The sequence below is a fragment of the Delphinapterus leucas genome, chromosome 8 (genome assembly GCF_059928025.1).
Source record: "Delphinapterus leucas isolate spDelLeu-1000000601 "Yukka" chromosome 8, BTC_Dleu_Yukka2, whole genome shotgun sequence".
NCBI lineage: Eukaryota > Metazoa > Chordata > Mammalia > Artiodactyla > Monodontidae > Delphinapterus > Delphinapterus leucas.
In genome coordinates, this window is record NC_143136.1 from 94,067,518 (window position 1) to 94,086,874 (window position 19,357).

Sequence of the window (19,357 nt, forward strand, 5' to 3'; positions counted from 1 at the left end):
TTTCTGTGTTCTGTAGTTCAAAACATTGCGATTGTTCTTTCTTTTATTGAGTGAAATTGTTTTTCCCCAGGAAACATAAATTATTCCTTATACATTTTCCCACTTATTCCCTTGAAATGAGTAATATAATACATAGCCTCCACACTGTTACAGATTGAAAATCCAAACATATTAGGAAAAGTGACTTACTCTGAGTCTCGACCTTATCATCAGCAGAAATAGGATGAGACATCATGCAACCCTAGGCTTCTACATTTTTTGCTTCTTCATTTTTCCTTACGTGTGAGTTTTACCATTATTTCTTTTGGAAGAGTTCTTCTTTCATTCTGCACTTAAATATGTGCGTTTAATTCATGTTGCTCCCTCTCCTCATTCCTCTCCCTCCTCCACCACCCCCAACCCCACCTAAATGTCAGAGTACTTTAATAGACTGACTTTGTTATAAGGTCACAGTTGATGACCAGATTTTGGCATAAACACTTAAGTGGTTTTTTTTGGCGGTACGTGGGCCTCTCACTGTTGTGGCTTCTCCTATTGCGGAGCACAGGCTCCGGATGCTCAGGCTCAGTGGCCATGGCTCACGGGCCTAGCCACTCCGCGGCATGTGGGATCTTCCCGGACCGGGGCACGAACCCGTGTCCCCTGCATCGGCAGGCGGACTCTCAACCACTGCACCACCAGGGAAGCCCAACACTTAAATTTAATACTCAGAAATTTGCTACTTCTCGAATAGCCTCTTGCATATTTTTAAAAGAACTTTTCTCTCTGTCCTTTACCATCCCCCTCTAAGTAATATTTTTTCAGACGGGATATGTACACTGCACGGAAGACTTAATACGAGCTCAAAGTCAGCATTTTCCTACTGGTCCTACCCCTGCAGGCCCTCCCTCCAGTGGTAACACTATCAGTAGTTCCTTCCATCCTCCCTTCTTCCCTTCTTCCCTTTCTTCCTGCCCCCCTTCTCTCTTTCTTTCTCCCCTCTTCCCTTCTCTCTCTCAATACTAACTGGATCATATTTACCATACTATTTTTCTTTTCCATATACTATTTTGCAGCCTATGACTTACCAGCCTTTCCATATCAGCATATAGATCTATTTCATTTTTTTAAATGATTAGATAATATCTCATTGTATGGAGGTACCATAGTTTCTCTAACTGGTCTCTTCTTTAATGATTCAGCATACTATGCAAGTATATCCCTGAATAAAGTCAAAGTATTGGACTTGCTGGATGGTCAAATCACTATTTATATCTACAATAGTGTACAAGTGTAAATTTCTCCAAACTTGCTCCAACACTGTTATCAAATCTTTAGTTTTTATTCATCTTATTCTGTAGGTGAAAAAATGGGTTCTCAAAGTTTTGATTTCTTCATCCCTAAGTATGAGTGACCTTGGGCATCTTTTGATGGTTGTTGAACGTACTTTACATATGTGAGTGGATTGTTCAGTTCTTTTCTCCATTTTTCTATTGGATTGGATTGTTTGTCCTTTTTTTTTTTTTTTTTCCTTTCTGGTAGAAACTTTTCATAAATTGAGGAACTTGGCCTTTTGTCATTTGTATTACAATTCTGGGTTTTTTTTGGTTTCCACGTAGTTCTTTTTGTATTTTCCTTTATGTTTTTTGGATTTGATATAATGAATTTAAATGTCTACTCTGTTTTTATTTTTATTTCTACACATCTTTTTTCTATCACTTTTATATGTGTTACTTCTTAGTGTGTATATATATTTTTTTTGAGGGGGGGGAGGGTGGGGCATGCCATGTGGCATGTGGGATCCTAGTTCCTCGACCAGGCATCAAACCCACGCTCCCTGCATTGGAAGGGTGTAGTCTTAACCACTGGACCACCAGGGAAGTCCCAGTATATATATATTTGATCTTTCTAGAAATTGACTTCTAGTGAGGGGTGAGGCAAAGACCTACTTGTATTATTTTTCCAAGTGGTTAGTGTAGAGGAGTAAAAAGTTTTCCCTGACCCTCTTAGGGTCCCTGGCTGGCTGTGAAATGTAAACTGACAAAGACGGATAAACAGGAGTAAAGCATACAAATTATATTGAATTTTTTCATATACATGAGAGCCATCACAAGAGAATGAAGACTCCAAGAAGTGACCAGAGCAGGAAGTTTTTATACCTTTCAGACAATCAGACAATAAATTTGTGAAGAATTGACAAGGCAAAGGAGTTTGGGCTAGGAGTAGTAAATGGTGAAAATGTAACTAGGAAGATAAGGGTTAGTTTAACAAAGTTTGTTTGTAGATTCCTCTGGTGCCTTCCTGGACTGATAAGAGTCTGTATCCAGGAAAAGGAAAATTTATTTCCTGCCTTTAGGTGGGAAGGAGGGAGTTTTTTCTGCATTTAGTACTTCTTAATTGCCTTCAGCTCAAAATAATTTTTATGTCAGAGAGACATATTTTGGGGCAACATATTCTGGTTTCCTTTATTAATTAATTTTCCTAACATCATTAGTTGAATAAACCATTTTTTCCCCCAAAATGCCACCTTTATCACATGCTCAATTCCCATATATGTCTTGCTTCTACATTCTCCTCTGTTTCATTGCTCTGTTTTGAATATTCCTTCGAAGGACCAGACTTTTTTCATAATAATTTGGAAGTAGCCACTTACCAAAATTCTTTAGGTGATACTTAGGTATTACTACCAATAGTAGTAATCACTCTTCTATTAATTCTTTTGGTTTCTATGTACGTGGTCACATTATTTGCAACTAATACACTTTTTGCACATCTGTTCTAATGTTTATATTTGTCATTTCTTTCTCCTGTTTCTGATATTGGTGGGAACGTTTTTTCTCCATTAAACACGGTACAGCCTTTTTGGTTGAGATACGTACTTTTTTCTAATGTGAAGAGATTTTCCTTTTAGTAATAGTTAATAATAAAGATTTTTATCAAAAATAAAAGTCAAATTTTTTAGTTGCCTTTTCAGCATCTAAGGATTATCATATGACATTTTCCCTTTGATTTATTAACGTTGTGAATTATAGTAACAGACTTTCTTACACTGAAAAGTTTTTTTATTCCTGTACTTGAACTCCTCTTGGTCATGTTATTTATTCTATTAAAGGTCTACTGAATTCTATATTCTTAGTCTCCTTAAAGTGTTTTCTCAATAATCACATTGAGATTGATCTTTGAAATTGATCTTTGATTATCTTTTGTGCTGCCTTTCATGTTTTAGTACCCATGTTTTGCTGACTTTTTAAAATAATTTAAAGAGAATTTAGAAGTTTTTCTCCTTTTAGTGCTGTCTGGAATAGTCTAGAAGCATTTCTTCTTGGCCACTCCTTTTAAAATATAGGACAGCCCTCTTGTCCTTCCTCTCAGCACAACCGACAATAGGTCGTAGAGCAGTAACTTTTTTTTTCCAGTTTTTTATTTGAAAGTTACTTCGTCTTTACAGAAGAGTTGCGGGAATATGAATAGTACAAAGAACATCCCTATACTCTTTACTCAGATTTGTCTGTTGATAATACTTTACCCCATTTGTAAAGCTGTGACTTTTAATAAAATTTCCTAGAGACTTGGTTAGAATAAAACTACAACACTAAGGGTGTAGCAGTTAACTGCTAATACTAGAAATAGTATTATTCAAGCACATTTGCTCTGATCCAGCCTCTCTGTCCATTGCAGAGGCTTCTCACTGCTTCACTTTTTGCTATCCCTCTCATGGGCATCATGAACCGTGCTTTGGAGTACAGGCCTACTCGAGTTCACTCAAGTGCTTCAGCCTCAACTCAGTGTCTTTGTCTTTAGAGAGAGAAGATTTCTGCCCTGTCCTGCTGCCCTCTAAGGCCTGCTTCCTTTCCAGCCTCACATGATCCTAGTGTATTTCCTTCACGGGAAAGCTTGCTTCAATCCATGAGGAAGAGCCAGACCATCAGGGAAGTGTGACAGCACATTTCCCAAAGCGTAGCCTCTTCATTCTTGAGTAAAGAGAAGATCAGGCCTGTATGTCCATATTCCTGTGGTCTATTTCCTGCTCCTAGTCCCGTGTGAGACAAGAGCACATGAATGAACACACACACACACACACACACACACACACACACTCCCTCTCTCTCTCTCTCTTTCTCTCTTTCCCCTTTAAGAATAAACAGTAATTTTCAGATATACCATCTAAACCTCTATATAGGAAAGAAAATTAAGAACATTTAAATACTTCTGCTAAAACATACACTCCCTTAACAATGATAAATAATAGAACATAGGATTTCAGTCTAACATTTTTATGTGGGTTTCTTTACTTAATTTAGTTCCTCATTAAGATTTAAAATCTACATACCTTAAAAGTCCTCCAAAGGGGTATCTTCTAGAACAAATAGGCCACCTATTCTAAAGACAATCCACAAGCTGCTTATAACTGTAAAATTGGCGAAATTTTTCTAGTTTCAAAAAATTTTCAATCAGCAGGCATCTTTTGTATACAATTGCTGTATAAAAGCCATCACAATACAAAAAATTGAAACTGAAATTCAATGTGTCAGTTAGGATCATTGTTATTTAGTTGCTCTTAATTTTATGGAAAAAGACATTTAGAAAACCTAAAATTGTTCTCCTCAGTATAATAGTGATTCATTATTTTGAAAATATTGAAAAAATGTTCTCTTGAAGTTAATGTATTCTTTTTAATTCTTCCTATGTAGTTAACCTGAACAGTTGTATTATTACTGAGTCAAGGCTTTTGTTCCAAATAGGTGATTTAGGCTTAATCATTATGAAACACTGGATGGTTCCACTTTAACAAATTCTGTGGTAGTTAGAGCTCAGAGCTTTGAACCACCTATACGTACATAATTAAAAAGTTTATTTCTAGGGGAAAAGTAGTTTCAGCCAATTATTTTCCTATTGATAAATTTTATCTAGAACTCAGCTATTCTATGCTATATATAATTTCTTTCCTTAATGGGAACATGAAATTACACTAATATACTTTTATTTTTTAATTTGGAATCATGTTTTGTTAGAGTTTGTCCTGTCAAACTTTATCTTCTACTGATGGTGCCCAAAAAAGGAACAATCAACAGCAAATATTTAAAAAATAAATACCTAAGAACATTAGCAACTGATTATCTTTCTAATTTGTAGAAATCACCATTAGTCATTTAACTACATGATCTTTTAACAAAGAGATGATGAATAGAAGATTTGGCGTTGTTACCATGAAAAATAACTAGATAAAAACTAATGGGAATTTCATTTTTTAGGTGAATTCTCCAACCAGGATAGGGTATTATCTTCAGATAAATCAGATACCTGAATCAGGTATGCAGATTCAGAAATTCATTCTTTTCAGTGATTCCAAGTTAATCAGATTCTGAGATTTTTCATTCAAGCTAACAAAACTCAAGGAAAACTTTTCATTTAGCTCACAGTGCCTGCTTATTGATGTATATTGAGGAATGGCTTTCCTTGGCTGTTGTCACCCTAAAGAGGCAGAATGGACTCTTTCACCCAAAATTTGGTTCAGATGTCCAGAATGATGATGCCACACAGATGTCAATAGGATGTGAAAAAGTTTATTTACTCATATACTGCTTTCCAGGGAGAGCAGGGTAGGCTCCTAAGCAGGTATGAAAATGGCTGGAGAAAACAAGGAAAGGAGACTGGCTTGGTTTTTTTTACTGGGTTTAGTGCTGCTATGAACATCGCCGTGCATGTATATTTTTGAATTAGAGTTTTCTCCAGTCACATGCCATGGAGTGAGATTGCTGGGTCACATGGTTACTCTGTTTTTAGTTTTTAAAGGAACCTCCATACTGTTTTCCATAGTGGCTGCACTAATTTATATTCCCACCAGCAGTGTAGGAGGGTTCCTTTTTCCCCACACCCTCTCCAGCATTTACTATTTGTAGACTTTTTGATGATGGCCTTTCTGACTAGTGTGAGGTGATACCTCATTGTAATTTTGATTTGCATTTTTCCAATAATTAGTGATGTTGAGCATCTTTTCATGTGTCTGTTGGCCATCTGTTTGTCTTCTTTGGAGAAATGTCTAATTAGATCTTCCACCCATTTTTTGCTTTGGTTGTTTGTTTTTTTGATATTGAGCTGTATGAGCTGTTTGTATATTTTAGAAATTAATCCCTTGTCAGTCACATCATTTGCAAATATTTTCTCCCATTCTGTGGGTTGTCTTTTCGTTTCTTTTATGGTTTCCTTTGCTGTGCAAAAACTTTTAAGTTTAATCAGGTCACATTTATTTATTTTTGCTTTTGTTTCCATTACTCTAGGAGACAGATCCAAAAAAATACTGCTGCAGTTTATGTCAAAGAGTGTCCTGCCTGTGTTTTCCTCTGATAAGAGTTTTATAGTATCTGGAAAGACCTACATCCTTGATCTCAGTAGCAGACAATATTAGGAAATTTTGGAAACTAGTTTATCAGTGGGTGCCTGGCAGGCCAACACAGAACACTGTTAGTCACACTAAGTGAAGAGCACCAAAGTCCAGGTAGGCAGGTGATTGGCACTAAGTAAATTTAGCAACAAGCAAAAGGTAAGGGCCTGGTGATAGAATCTGAGTCCCAGAGAAAGAATCCTATTTCCCAGGATATCAGGGAAGCAAAACAGACCCCTATTTCTAGAGAAATTGAAATTAAGAAAATGAGTGATGAAATCATGGAAGGAAGCAAAACCAGGGTCTCATAACTAGGGCACAGGTTCATGGTATGGTCCACACATACAAAATAAGGCCATGGCTCAGTTCCTGGAACTGTGCTCATGGTCAGAGTTGTTGCAGGAAAGAAGCAACTCTAATGATCTCAAGCCAGGTGATGATCTATAATTCTTAAATTTCTACTGCCTTGGAACTAACTTGGTCCCAGAATTTTGTTTAAGTGGTTTCAGCTCTGAGGATTGACAGGTTTTGAGGACAAGGAAACATATCAGTCATTATACTCTATATTGGTGCATAATTACTCTTTGGTTTGGATTTACAAAACTAAGTTATGTGAAAGCTTGTTCTTTTCTCTTAGGGCTAAGATTTACCACTAGGTGAATCTTAAATTTGACTCTGCAGGCCTAAAGGTGGGGTTGTGTGCTACTTCTTGGAAAGAGATGTAGAATATTAAGGTGTTAAATTATTTAATTTTATAATAAAATATGTAGGGTGCTTTGTGTATGTGTGTCTGCATGTGTGTGTCAGTTCCTAAGTTACCTTAACCTGTTAACAAGCCCTGCCGAACTTATCCTCAATTTTACTCTTAAAATACTAGGTAGAAAAAATGTTTTATCTTCACCTGCATCTTGTTTCAACGCTGAAAGCTTTTAGACTTTGTTTTGACTCTGTACTTGAATGTTATGCCTCAAAACTTTGAAATGGTAACTAAAAATATAATTGCTCTTGGACTAAATACTTTTCAGTTACCTTCCTCCCTTTTGTTCAAAATCGTAAACACCTTTTACTGTTCCTTGGTCTTGCCTGTCCCAGAGAATTTAAAGTCCTTGATTTTTATTTAGTCATCCATTCACTCATACCTTCAAATAATGTCTGAGCACTTACTATATGCCAGGTCAGAAACAAAATCACTTCCTGCATTCCATTTACCATGTTTCCATAATGGAAGCTTGCTAAAAGTCCACAACTTTATTTCTCTCTTTTTTCTTTCATTTCACTCAGCATTTAAAACTTATTTTAAATTGTTTTATGTTTCTGTCTTTTTTCTCCTTGAAGAGTCTTGTAAGCAGGGTCTATGTCTTTTAGTCTTTCTCATGGTTCATAATAGTAACTACTTTTTTGCAAAGACAGGATTATTGAGGTATAATTCACCCTTTTAGGTAAATTCACTTTTTTTTTTAATTGAAGTATAGTTGACTTAGAATGTTGTGTTAGTTTCATGCACACAGCAAAGTGATTCAGTTGTACTTATACATATGTATATGTATATATCCATTCTTTTTCAGATTCTTTTCCATTATAGGTTATTATAAGATATTGAATATAGTTCCCTGTGCTATACAATAGGTCCTTGTTGTTTATCTGTTTTATATATAGTAGTGTGTATCTGCTAATCCCAAACTCCTAATTTATCCCTCCCTCCTAAATTCACCTTTCTTAGTATACAGTTCCATGAGTTCTGCCCAATGCAGGCATTTAACTGCCACCACAAGATACAGAACAGTTCAGTCAGTCCCCAGATCTTCTCACATGCTGCTGTCTTCCTCCCACCCCACAGCCCCTGGTGTGCTTTCTGTACCTGTTGTTTCATCTTTTCCAGAATGACATAAAAATGGAATCATGTAGTATCTAGTTTTGGGGTCTGACTGCTTTCACTTAGCAAAATGCATTTGAGATTTTTTTTTATTAGAGTATAGTTGCTTTACAATATTGGTTAGTTTATACTGTACAGCCAAGTGAATCAGCTATACGTATACATATATCCCCTCTTTTTTGAATTTCCTTCTCATTTAGGTCACCACAGAGCATTGAGTAGAGTTCCCTGTGTTATACAGTAGGTTCTCATTAGTTATCTATTGTATTTTATTTTTTTAAAGGAACAAACACTATTTATTTAATAAATTTATTTTATTTTATTTATTTTTGGCTGTGTTGGGTCTTCATTGCTGCACGCATGCTTTCTCTAGTTGCAGCAAGCGGGGGTTACTCTTTGTTGTGGTGCGTGGGCTTCTCATTGCAGTGGCTTCTCTTTGTTGCAGAGCACAGGTTCTAGGCGCGCTGGCTTCAGTAGTTGTGGCACGTGGCTCAGTAATTGTGGCTCGTGAGCTCTAGAGCGCAGGCTCAGTAGTTGTGGCACACGGGCTTAGTTGCTCTGTGGCATGTGGGATCTTTCCAGACCAAGGATCGAACCTATGTCCCCTGCATTGGCAGGCAGATTCTTAACCACTGTGCCATCAGGGAAGTTCTCTATTTTATACATAGTATCAGTAGTGCATATATGTCTATCCCAATCTCCCAATTCATCCCACCCACCCCCCTTCCCCCTTGGTATCCATACGTTTGTTCTCTACGTCTGTGTCTCTGTTTCTGCTTTGTAAATAAGATTGTCTATACCAGTTTTGTTCCTTTTTTATTGCTAGATGGTATTGCATTGTATAGATTTACCACAGTTTTTATTCATGCACCAGTTGAAGCACATCTGGGTTGTCCCCAGTTTCTGGCTATTATGAACAAAACCACTATAGACATTCATTTAGTAACCAGTTTTTAAATGGGAACAGCTTAGAGATCGGGCAGTGTGATATAACTGTGAAAACAATCGAGACAGCAGTGATGTGGGCTTTCATACTACTTTTTCATCCAGTTAACTGTGAACTTCAACAAATAGTTTAACCTCTCTGTACTTACTTCTGTTGTAAAATGTGCATGATTTAGGACTTATTCTAGCTTTAAAATTACATGATATTGTACTGTATAGGTATTTACTCTTGTGTTCTCCAAGAGGAGAATTATACATGGTCACATACATCTTTGTAAAATTAAGTTGTATGAAATCAGTATAACTAATTTTTTTGATATTTGAAATTGAAGTATAGTTGACTTACAATGTTGTGTTAATTTCTGCTGTATAGCAAAGTGATTCAGTTACATATATACATATTCTTTTTATATTTTCTTCCATTACAGTTTATCATAGGATATTGAATATAGTTCCCTGTGCTATACAGTAGAACCTTGTTTGAAACCAGTGTAACTACTATTTTAAATTAGTGGTCCTTTTGTCTCTAAGTTCAATCACAAATGACTTGAAAATAATATAATTTTCTTAATAAATTTTAAATGTCATGATAATCTTGAGCTCTTTATTAACTGTGTAATCCAGATGATTTTACATTGGAAAATTAATTTGATAATACTTTTAAATAAAATATTTGATAAACATTTTCTTTCAAAATATTTTAGCATTTATTTCTTTTTAATTTAGATGGGTCTAGGAAAGACAATTCAGGCAATTGGCATCGCTTACTTCTATAAGGAGGAATGGCCACTTTTAATCGTGGTCCCTTCATCTCTGAGGTACCCTTGGACAGAAGAAATAGAGAAATGGATCCCAGAGCTGGGTCCAGAAGAAATCAATGTTATCCAGAATAAAACTGATGTTGGGTAAGAACAACTTTTTAATCTTTAAGAAAAGAAAAGCCCTCCTGTGTGTATTTAGCCTATAGCCATGTTTAGAATGAGATTATCACAGAATTTGGAATGAAGAGAGTAATATGGCGAATTTTATTTTACACTTTAAAATATGAATTATTTATCTAAAACCCAACTGTGTATTTGATGTCATAAGCTCCTTTATGGTATATTTTTAAAGTAAATGTAAAGTATACATGCTTTAAAAATATATGAATATACCTATGCTGTATATACCTTAAATTTACTTCAAGCAGACTATTTTAGGGTTGAAAAACAAATTTTACAACTTTTCAAGGATTAACTTGAAGATTTTGAGCTTTTATTATCAGCAACTATGGCTGGTTTTGCTTTCTAAGTTGTTAGTATGCAAGTTTTATGTATAACTGAAAATTAATGTTAGGCAATTTTACTTTTTTATTTTAATTTATAATTTTAATATTTCCTATATTGAAAATATTTGTTTTGTGGTTATTTGAAGTCCTTACTCTAAAAATCAGTCATAGTATAGCTACTGTATTTTTCTCCTTTTGTTTTCTAGCCATTGGAAAAAAACAATCAATTTGAGTAAACCAATCAATTTGAATATTAATAATTTATTACACTGAGTTTCTGGGTGAATCACGCAAATTATCATGTTCTCAGAAGTTGAAAATTACCAATTTCTCATCCACAAATAAAAAGCGATGTATCTACTAGAAGTAAATGTTAATACTTAGATTTTTTTGTGCGTGTGTGGTAGTATTCTACTATATTGTATTCTCTAAGGTTGTAAACATAAAGAGTGTTTGTAGAAATAAAGATGGCCTTTGTGAATGTGGAAAGAGGACCCAGATAAAATAGATGGCAGCCTTTTTCTCTTTCAACCTTGGAACTCTAATTCAGTGAAATATGTCTTCCTGGGCCGAAGAAAATTTAGACACTATTTGCATGGTCAAAATAAAATGTATGCAATAATTATAAATTTTCTCTCTTACAATAAAACTGCATAAAATTTAAGACGAGAATTTAGAGAATGTAGAATTTATTAAGGCCTTTATAGTCATTTTCTGTAGGCTATACCTTATTTAAAAGTTAAATTTAAGTATTTTTAAAATATTTCTCCTCTATCATTTTTAATAGCATTTAGGTCTTCTAATTTTTATTGTTATTTTGGAAATATATTGCAATTAAATAGTGGCTAGTATTTTTATTTGAATAATAGTTGGGATATGTTTGATAGTACTACAACCCTAGAGTGTAACTTTTCTGCAGGACGTTAGCTAAGGGCAGAAAAACTTACCCAATGTCTTCCAGGTACTTAAAGAAAATGGCTTTAGGTATATAGCAACATGTGGCAACATGTATTTACTGCAAATACATATACCTCCTTTTGTCATGCCAGTTATTCCTGGACTGTCCACTAGTAAAGATGTGGCAGGACAGCAACTACAGTGACCTTTGAAGCCCTTGTCTTCTGTATATTGCTCTTAGTATATCTAAGTGATATTAACCCTAAACTTTTCTTCTGCAGCTATTTCTGGTATTTGAGTACAGTAGGAAATTCTTAAGACTCTATATTAAGTAGATTTATCCAGGAATTAAATGCAGTTGTCCTTAAGAAAAAAAAAATTCATGTTAGTACTGGCTCTTTAGGAGATCTGACTTTTCTGTTAGAGAGTAGAGAACTGCAGAAGACTGACACTGTCATGTGTTTTTCACTGGTGATATAGAAAACACAAAAGTGATATGTTTTATTGTTGATGCATTTATTTGTATAATTATTTCATTCTACAAACTCATTGGGAGCATAGCACTGTACATACAAAGCTGAATAAGACACATTTCCTGTCCTCAGCCCATCTTATGATATAATAAGGGAAATAAATATATAAATGAATAATTTCACTACAGTGTGATAAAGAATATTATAGATACGTGAATTATAGAGATAGTCCAAAAGATCAGAGATAACTTTAGCCCAATGTGTCTCTGTGTGAGGTGGTACCCTCCTCCTCTTTTCCCCACACTCTGTCACCCCAGGGCCAGGGCCTCACTTGTTGTCAAAGTGACAAGGACTCTATTGGCCTTTAATGGGAGGGTTCAAGAATGTGAAATGCCCTGAAGTGTTCTGGACAGACCTGTAATACTAAGTATCATCTTGCTCAAAATCACAACAACACCTCAGCTGAAAAACACTGCTATCCTGTTTGTGGGAAGGCTTCATTGAATAGTTAACTAATCTTTGAGTATCTACTTTTTTTATGCATGATTCTAGGTGCATGGAAGCAAATATTCTCAGAAAGTAATGTACTTATCCTAGCAAAATGTGGCTACCTGGATGTCAAAATATTCCAAAGACCATTTAACCAAAAATTTGGTTTTGTTAACCAGATTTTAAATTTGGATTCTGATTTGTCATATTTGAAGATGGTAAAATCTTAAGAGATACTGGGTTTTAGCGGTAGTACCATCTCTTCTTATTTTTCCTCTTCTTTCTCCTCTGTATTTCTTCCCAAATAAATGTATTTTTTTATGATAAATTGGTTACTAAAATATTTTTAAAGTACATGGATTTTCTTTTCTAGGAGAATATCGACCAGCAAAGTGACAGTTCTGGGTTATGGTCTTTTAACCACAGATGCGGAGACTTTGATAGATGCACTGAATAATCAGAACTTCAAAGTAGTTATTGTAGATGAATCACACTACATGAAGTCCAGAAATGCAACTCGCAGCAGGATTTTATTGCCAGTAGTACAGAAAGCCAAACGAGCCATTCTTCTTACAGGAACTCCAGCACTTGGAAGACCTGAAGAGGTATTAAAATCCTTATACTCTGGGCTTTAAAAAAAGAATTGAATCAATCACTGTTTTTTGCAGTTTTTAATTTTAAATCAGATGCCTCAAATGCCATAAGAGCACATTGGGAAATTCTAGATATCTGTTTATAGTTAAATATATCTTTTACCATGACTGTTTTTATCTGTTTACATGTGAACCATAGCCATGCTTGCAGGTATATATAAAAAATAGTTTTTACCATCATTATAAGATTTTCATATTTAGTACACATTTGTAATATTCTTCATACTTGTGTTCTTATGGTTCTTCTATGGTCTCAGTTTTCATTTATCTAGTCCATTTTACATTATAAGCTCCTTATGACTGGTGTTGAATCTACTTTGTATCTTTTATACTGTGTTACATAATTTCTCTCTGTTCCTCTTTCGCTTCAAAATCCACATTTCGGAAGGTAGACAGAAAATAGAACTTATATGAAGACCAGATAGGGTATCCACTTTGAATGGAGGGATAAGGCATTTGTTGGATTCTCTATTTAGCTTTTACAACTCTAAGAGGCAGATGGGGTATGGAAGGCTGAGAGGAAGAAATGAAGGGTGAAACACTCTAAGGGTCAGTGTAACCTAGGGAAGCACTGTCTATTAAGGTACACTTAGTCATAGAAAAAAATATGAGCCTATTGTCTGGTAGGGTTGTTGTAAGAAATAAAGGAAATATTGCTTCGAAAGTACCTTGTCATGTGCCATAGTAAGCACTCAACTAAGGGTGTCCATTGTTATTTTTGATTCTTAAGCCAAGCCTGAGAAACAGCTATTGCATCGCATCTCTACTAGTATTACCAAGGCTCTGCTTTTGTTCTTCACACTGGGAGTCTTCTGAAATACACATAACAGTACATAGACTGTGATGGTAAAATTCTCAATTTTACCTTTTATATTTTTGCTCTGGATACTCACTGGAAGTGGGAGAGTGGACCCCAGGTAATTTACTTACGTTCCAAAATTATGTCGCTGAATAATGGGGTTTATTATGTCTTAATAAAAAATACATAAAATGTGTCATTTAAGAAGGAGAATGTATAAAAGATATATGTATTTTAAATGATAGTAGTAAAATGAATACTCACTTACTGATTACCTACCGTAAGAAAGAGAGCACTGACAATACAGTAGTGGCCCTTGTGTCCCATGTGATTACATGCCAGTCCCTTCACTCCTCACCCAGGATAGCCACTATTCAAAGAAAGGGTAATTCCTGGTTTTGTGGATCACGATGGTTATACAAATTGGGGATGTTTTGGACTCCTTAAGAAAAAACTATAAAATTACAAGTTCTAAATTAGGAGTTCTGAAACTGGTATGAGTCCTCCAACTTTGTTTTTCTTTTTCAAGATGTTTTTGGATATTCTGGGTCCCTTGAATTTCTGTATGATTTTTTTTGTAGAACTTGGCATTTTTTGCAGAGAGTCCAGCTTAGATTTTCATAGGTATTGTGTTGAACCTGCAGATCACTTTGGAGTGTATTGCCATGTTAACAGTATTAAGTCTTCAAATCCATGAACATGAGATATCTTTCAATTTATTTAGGATTTAATTGTTTTCCAACAGTGCTTTGTAGTTTTAACAGGATAAGTCCTATGCTTCTTTTGTTAAATATTTTATTCTTTTTGATACTGTTGTCAATATAATTGTTTTCTTAATTTCATTTGTAGAATGTTCATTGCAAGTATGTAGAAATACAATTGATTTTTATGTATTGATCATGTATCCTGAAACCTTGCTGAACTCATTTATTATTTCTAGTAGTTTTTAGTGGACTCCTTAGGATTTTTTGTAGACAGGATCATATATATGTTGCTTTAATTTCCCTGGCTAGAACTTCCAGTACAATTTTGAATGGAAATGGCAAGTATGGGCATCTTTATTTTGTTCCTAATCTTAGGAGGAAAGCCCTCAGTCTTTCACCTTTAAGTATTACCTGTGTTACCCGTGGTTTTTTGTAAATTTCTTTTATCAGTTAAGTTCCTTTCTACCTCTTGTTTATTGAGTGTTTAATCATGAAAGGATATTGAGTTTGTCAAATGCTTTTTCTGCATTTATTGAGGTACTTATATTTTTTTTGTCCTTTATTCTATTGATAGGGTGTATTATAATCATTGATTTTCGGATGTTAAACCAACCTTGCATTCTAAGATTAAATCTCACTTGGTCGTGATATATAATCCTTTCATATGTTGCTAGATTCAGTCTGCTAATATTTTGTTGATGATTATTGTGTCTATATTCATAAGAGATATTGATTTGTAGTTTTTTTAAAAATTATATCTTGGTCCAGTTTTGTTATTAAGGTAATACTGGCCTCAAAGAATGAGATGGAAAGTGTTCCTTTCTCTTCTATTTTTTAGAAGAGTTTGCAAAACATTGGTACTACTTCTTTTTTAAATATTTGGTGAATTTGATGGTGAAGCTATATGGGCCTGAACTTTTCTTTGTGAGTCGATTTAGGTTAACAACTCATTCTCTTCATTGAATAATGTCCATTCAGATTGTTTCTTTTTGAGTCAGTTTTGGTACTTTGTGTCTTTTTAGGAATTTGTTCATTTCATCTAAGTTACCTAATATATTGGCATACTATTGTTCATAGAATTCCCTTATAATTTTTTGTATTTCTGTGAGGTTGATAGTGATGTCCCCTCTTTCATTCCTGATTTTAGTAATTTGAGCCGTCTCTCTTTTTTTCTCGGTCGTTGGAGCTAAAGTTTTGTCAATTTTGTTGATCTCTCCAAGAACCAACTTTTGGTCTCATTGATTTATTTCTCTGTTGTTTTCCATTCTCTATTTTGTTCATTTCCATTCTAATCTATGTTATATTATGCCTTCTGTTTGTTTTGGGTATAGTTTGCTCTTCTTTCCAGTGTTTTAAGGTTAAAAATTAGATTATTAATTTGAGAGCTTTCTTAATACAGACATATACAGATATAAATTTTCCTCTAAGCACTGCTGTCATTGCATCTCATTTTTGGTATGTTATCTCCTCAGTTTCATTTATTGGAAAGTCTTATCTAATTTCTAAATAATTTCCCTTGTGATTTCTTTTTTGAACAATTTGTTATTTAGGAGTATGTTGTCATATAAAAAGGACGTAAAGCAACAAAGCCACTTTGGAAAACACTTTGACAATTCCTTAATAAATTAAAAATCAAATTACTATAGTACCTAGCAATTCCATTCCTAGGTATATACCCAAGAGAATTGAATATACAGCTGTTCATAGTAGCATTATTCATGATATCCCAAAAGTGTAAAAAAGCCATTGTCCATAACTGCTGAATGGATAAACAAAATACAGCCATAAAAGAAGTAAAGTACTAATATACTCTACAACATGGGTGAACCTTGAAGACATTATGCTAAGTGAAAGCCAGACACAAAGGCTACATATTTTTTTATTCTATTTCTATGAAATGTCCAAAATAGGCAAATTCTTGGAGATGGAAATATATTAGTGGTTGCCAAGACCGGAAGAGAGGGGGAATGGGAAATGACTAGTAATGGGTATAGATTTTATTTTTGGAGTGATAAAAATGTTCCAGAATTAGATAGTGGTGATCGAGGTACTTTTTTTTTTAATATTTATGTTTGTTTGTTTGTTTATTTATGGCTGCGTTGGGTCTTCATTGCTGTGCACAGGCTTTCTCTAGTTGCGGCGAGCAGGGGCTACTCTTCGTTGCGGTGCATGGTCTTCTCATTGTGGTAGCTTCTCTTTTTGCAGGGCACGGGCTCTAGGCACGTGGGCTTCAGTAGTTGTGGCACGCGGGCTCAGTAGTTGTGGCTCGCAGGCTCTAGATTGCAGACTCAGTAGCTGTGGTGCACGGACCTAGTTGCTCCGCGGCATGTAGGATCCTCCTGGACCACGGCTCGAACCCGTGTCCCCTGCATTGGCAGGCAGACTCCTAACCACTGCACCAGCAGGGAAGTCCCTGGGGCACATTTTGAACATACTAAAAGCCACTGAATTTACACTTTAAAAGTGTGAACAGTAAAAGTGGTATATGAATTTATATTTCAATAAAGCTGTTGTTTTTAAAAAGCATATTAACAGTGAGACACTACTATGTGCATTCTGTTAAAGTTATAAAAATGAAAAGATTTTATGATACTATTGATGGGAGTATAAATTGGGACCATCTTTTTACAGTGCAGCATAGTAACATCTATCAAATTTTTAAAAACATATACCTTAAACCCACCTGTTTCATTTCTAAAAATGTACCCTATAAACCCATCTAATATAAATGCAGATGGGGGATGGATGGATGGATGGATGGATAGAGAGATGATTGATAGATGTAGATGTAGATACATATACCTACACCTACATATATTTATGTATTTGCACTCATACACACAGACTTACACCAAGTTATTAATTTTTATAACTGCATAAAAGCTAGAAACAGTCTATATGTCCATTATCAGGAGACCTTTAAAATATTTTCCAGTACGTCTACATAATAAAGAGTTGCTATGCAGCCTTTAAGCAGTATTTATTATTATTATTATACATTGCTTATATAATTTTTAAAACTAAGTAAAATTAGGTATATATGTACTTTAATGATGTCTAAGACATGTTTTGAGGGACAAAATTCGAGTTGTGTATGTTATATGATCCTCTTCGTGTGAATAGAAGAGAATATACAAATATGCATGTATAGGCATACAAAATATAGAAATGTATATTGAAGAAAAGGATAGGAGTTATTCCTGAAGAATAGGATGGCATGGTTGGGTGGATGGAGGGGAAGGAGGAGCCTTGATGAAAAGGAGATAGATTTTCTTTTCTACTTTTTACTATTTCATTAACTGGATTTATCGTAGTAACTAATTTACTTGAAAATATTACAACATATTGAGAACACTTGTATTGTTACAGCTTTTTATGCAGATTGAAGCTCTCTTTCCACAAAAATTTGGAACATGGACCGAGTATGCCAAAAGATACTGTAATGCACATGTCAGGTAAGACAAACTATTTTCTGTAAGTTTTAATCCTCACATATTTACCATGAACATTAAGCTCTGTTAGTTATTCTTTGTTCCAGTGTTTTTCAAGCTTGTGGTAGTTATGGAATAATTTGAAGTAAAATCTTGGGTGGATGACCCATATATAAAATAAGTAAAAGGAGTAGATAATGGCAGTTTGTCTTTCTTTAGTTTTTACCTTTCAAGTATTTCATTTTTAAAATTATTTTTACTGACTAGATGGATGTGCACATTGCACAAAAATGAAAAGTAAGTGCCCATTCCACCTGTGTTTCTCAGTTAAACATTCTCTTCTGGAGAAGGAGTATCCTTCTGGAGATACTTTATGTGTGAAAAAGCACATGTGGTTATGTGTGTATAATGTTATTTCATTTTATTTATACATATATAGTATTGTAATGTACATACACACTGTTCTGCAGTTTGCTGCCTTCACCTACTATGTATTGGAGATCCATGCATATCAGTTACTAGAAGAGCTTTGACCTTTCTTTTTAAATGCTGCATGTATTCTACTGTTTGGATGCCCTGTAATTGATTTATGCAGTGTACTATTAATAGACATTTCTTTGTGGTATATAGCTGTTGCATACAATGCAGCAATGAATATCCTTGCACGTGTTGAGAGGTAGTATATTATAGTGTCAAAGAGCATGTAAAACTAGAGCTAGACCACCTGTGTTTTATTTTCATATTCAGTGCCTACCAGATGTTTCATTTTAGGAAAATAAGTTTACCTCCCTATCCCTTAATTTCTTCAGCTCTAAAAACAGAATAATTATTCCTTCCTCAGAGTTATTATGAGACTTAAATTAGCTTATATTTATAAAGGCTTGAACAGTGACTGGCACATAGTGAGCTCTCAATAATTTTTAGGTATTTTAATATTTCGTGTAATATACATGGGAATAAATCTGTAAGATAAATTTATTAGAAGTGGAATTGCTGGTAGAAAGGGCATTTGCATTTTTATATTTTTTAGATGTTTGCAAATTATGCTCCATAAAACTTATACCGATTTATATTCCTATCAGCAGTAAGATTGTCTCTTTCCCCACACCTTGCCAACATATTCAAATAGAAATTATTTTGTATTGCCAGTGTGATTTGATAGTAGTTTTAATGCACATTAGTCTTCTTGCACATTATTAAGTGAAGCTGAACATTTTTTTCATATATGTAAGAGTCATTTGTACTTTTATCTGTCAGTTATCTGTGCTCTTTGCCCTTCATTCTACTAAGCTTATTAGGTTTTTTTCTTATTGATGTACTGGAAATCTTTATATATGGTGAGCATCAGGTCTTTATCTATGATATGAGTCCCTTATCTTTTTTCTCAGTATGTGTGTGTGTATTTGATATTTTTCTTTTTACAATTCCCTCAAATATCCCTATGTTGTTGTGATGTTCTGATGCC

At 34.5% G+C, this 19,357-nt stretch overlaps 1 protein-coding gene across 7 annotated transcripts in view; it reads left to right on the top strand.

The window, feature by feature from the left end:
• Window positions 1–19,357, top strand: part of ZRANB3 (zinc finger RANBP2-type containing 3) — a 279,900-nt gene that overhangs the window by 134,019 nt on the left and 126,524 nt on the right. For all 7 annotated transcript variants that reach the window (XM_089916041.1, XM_089916045.1, XM_089916044.1 and 4 more), the window contains 3 exons: window positions 9,906–10,084; window positions 12,679–12,910; window positions 17,831–17,916. In XM_089916041.1, coding sequence (XP_089772167.1) covers window positions 9,906–10,084; window positions 12,679–12,910; window positions 17,831–17,916 — 497 coding nt within the window. The remainder of the gene's footprint in view (window positions 1–9,905; window positions 10,085–12,678; window positions 12,911–17,830; window positions 17,917–19,357) is intronic.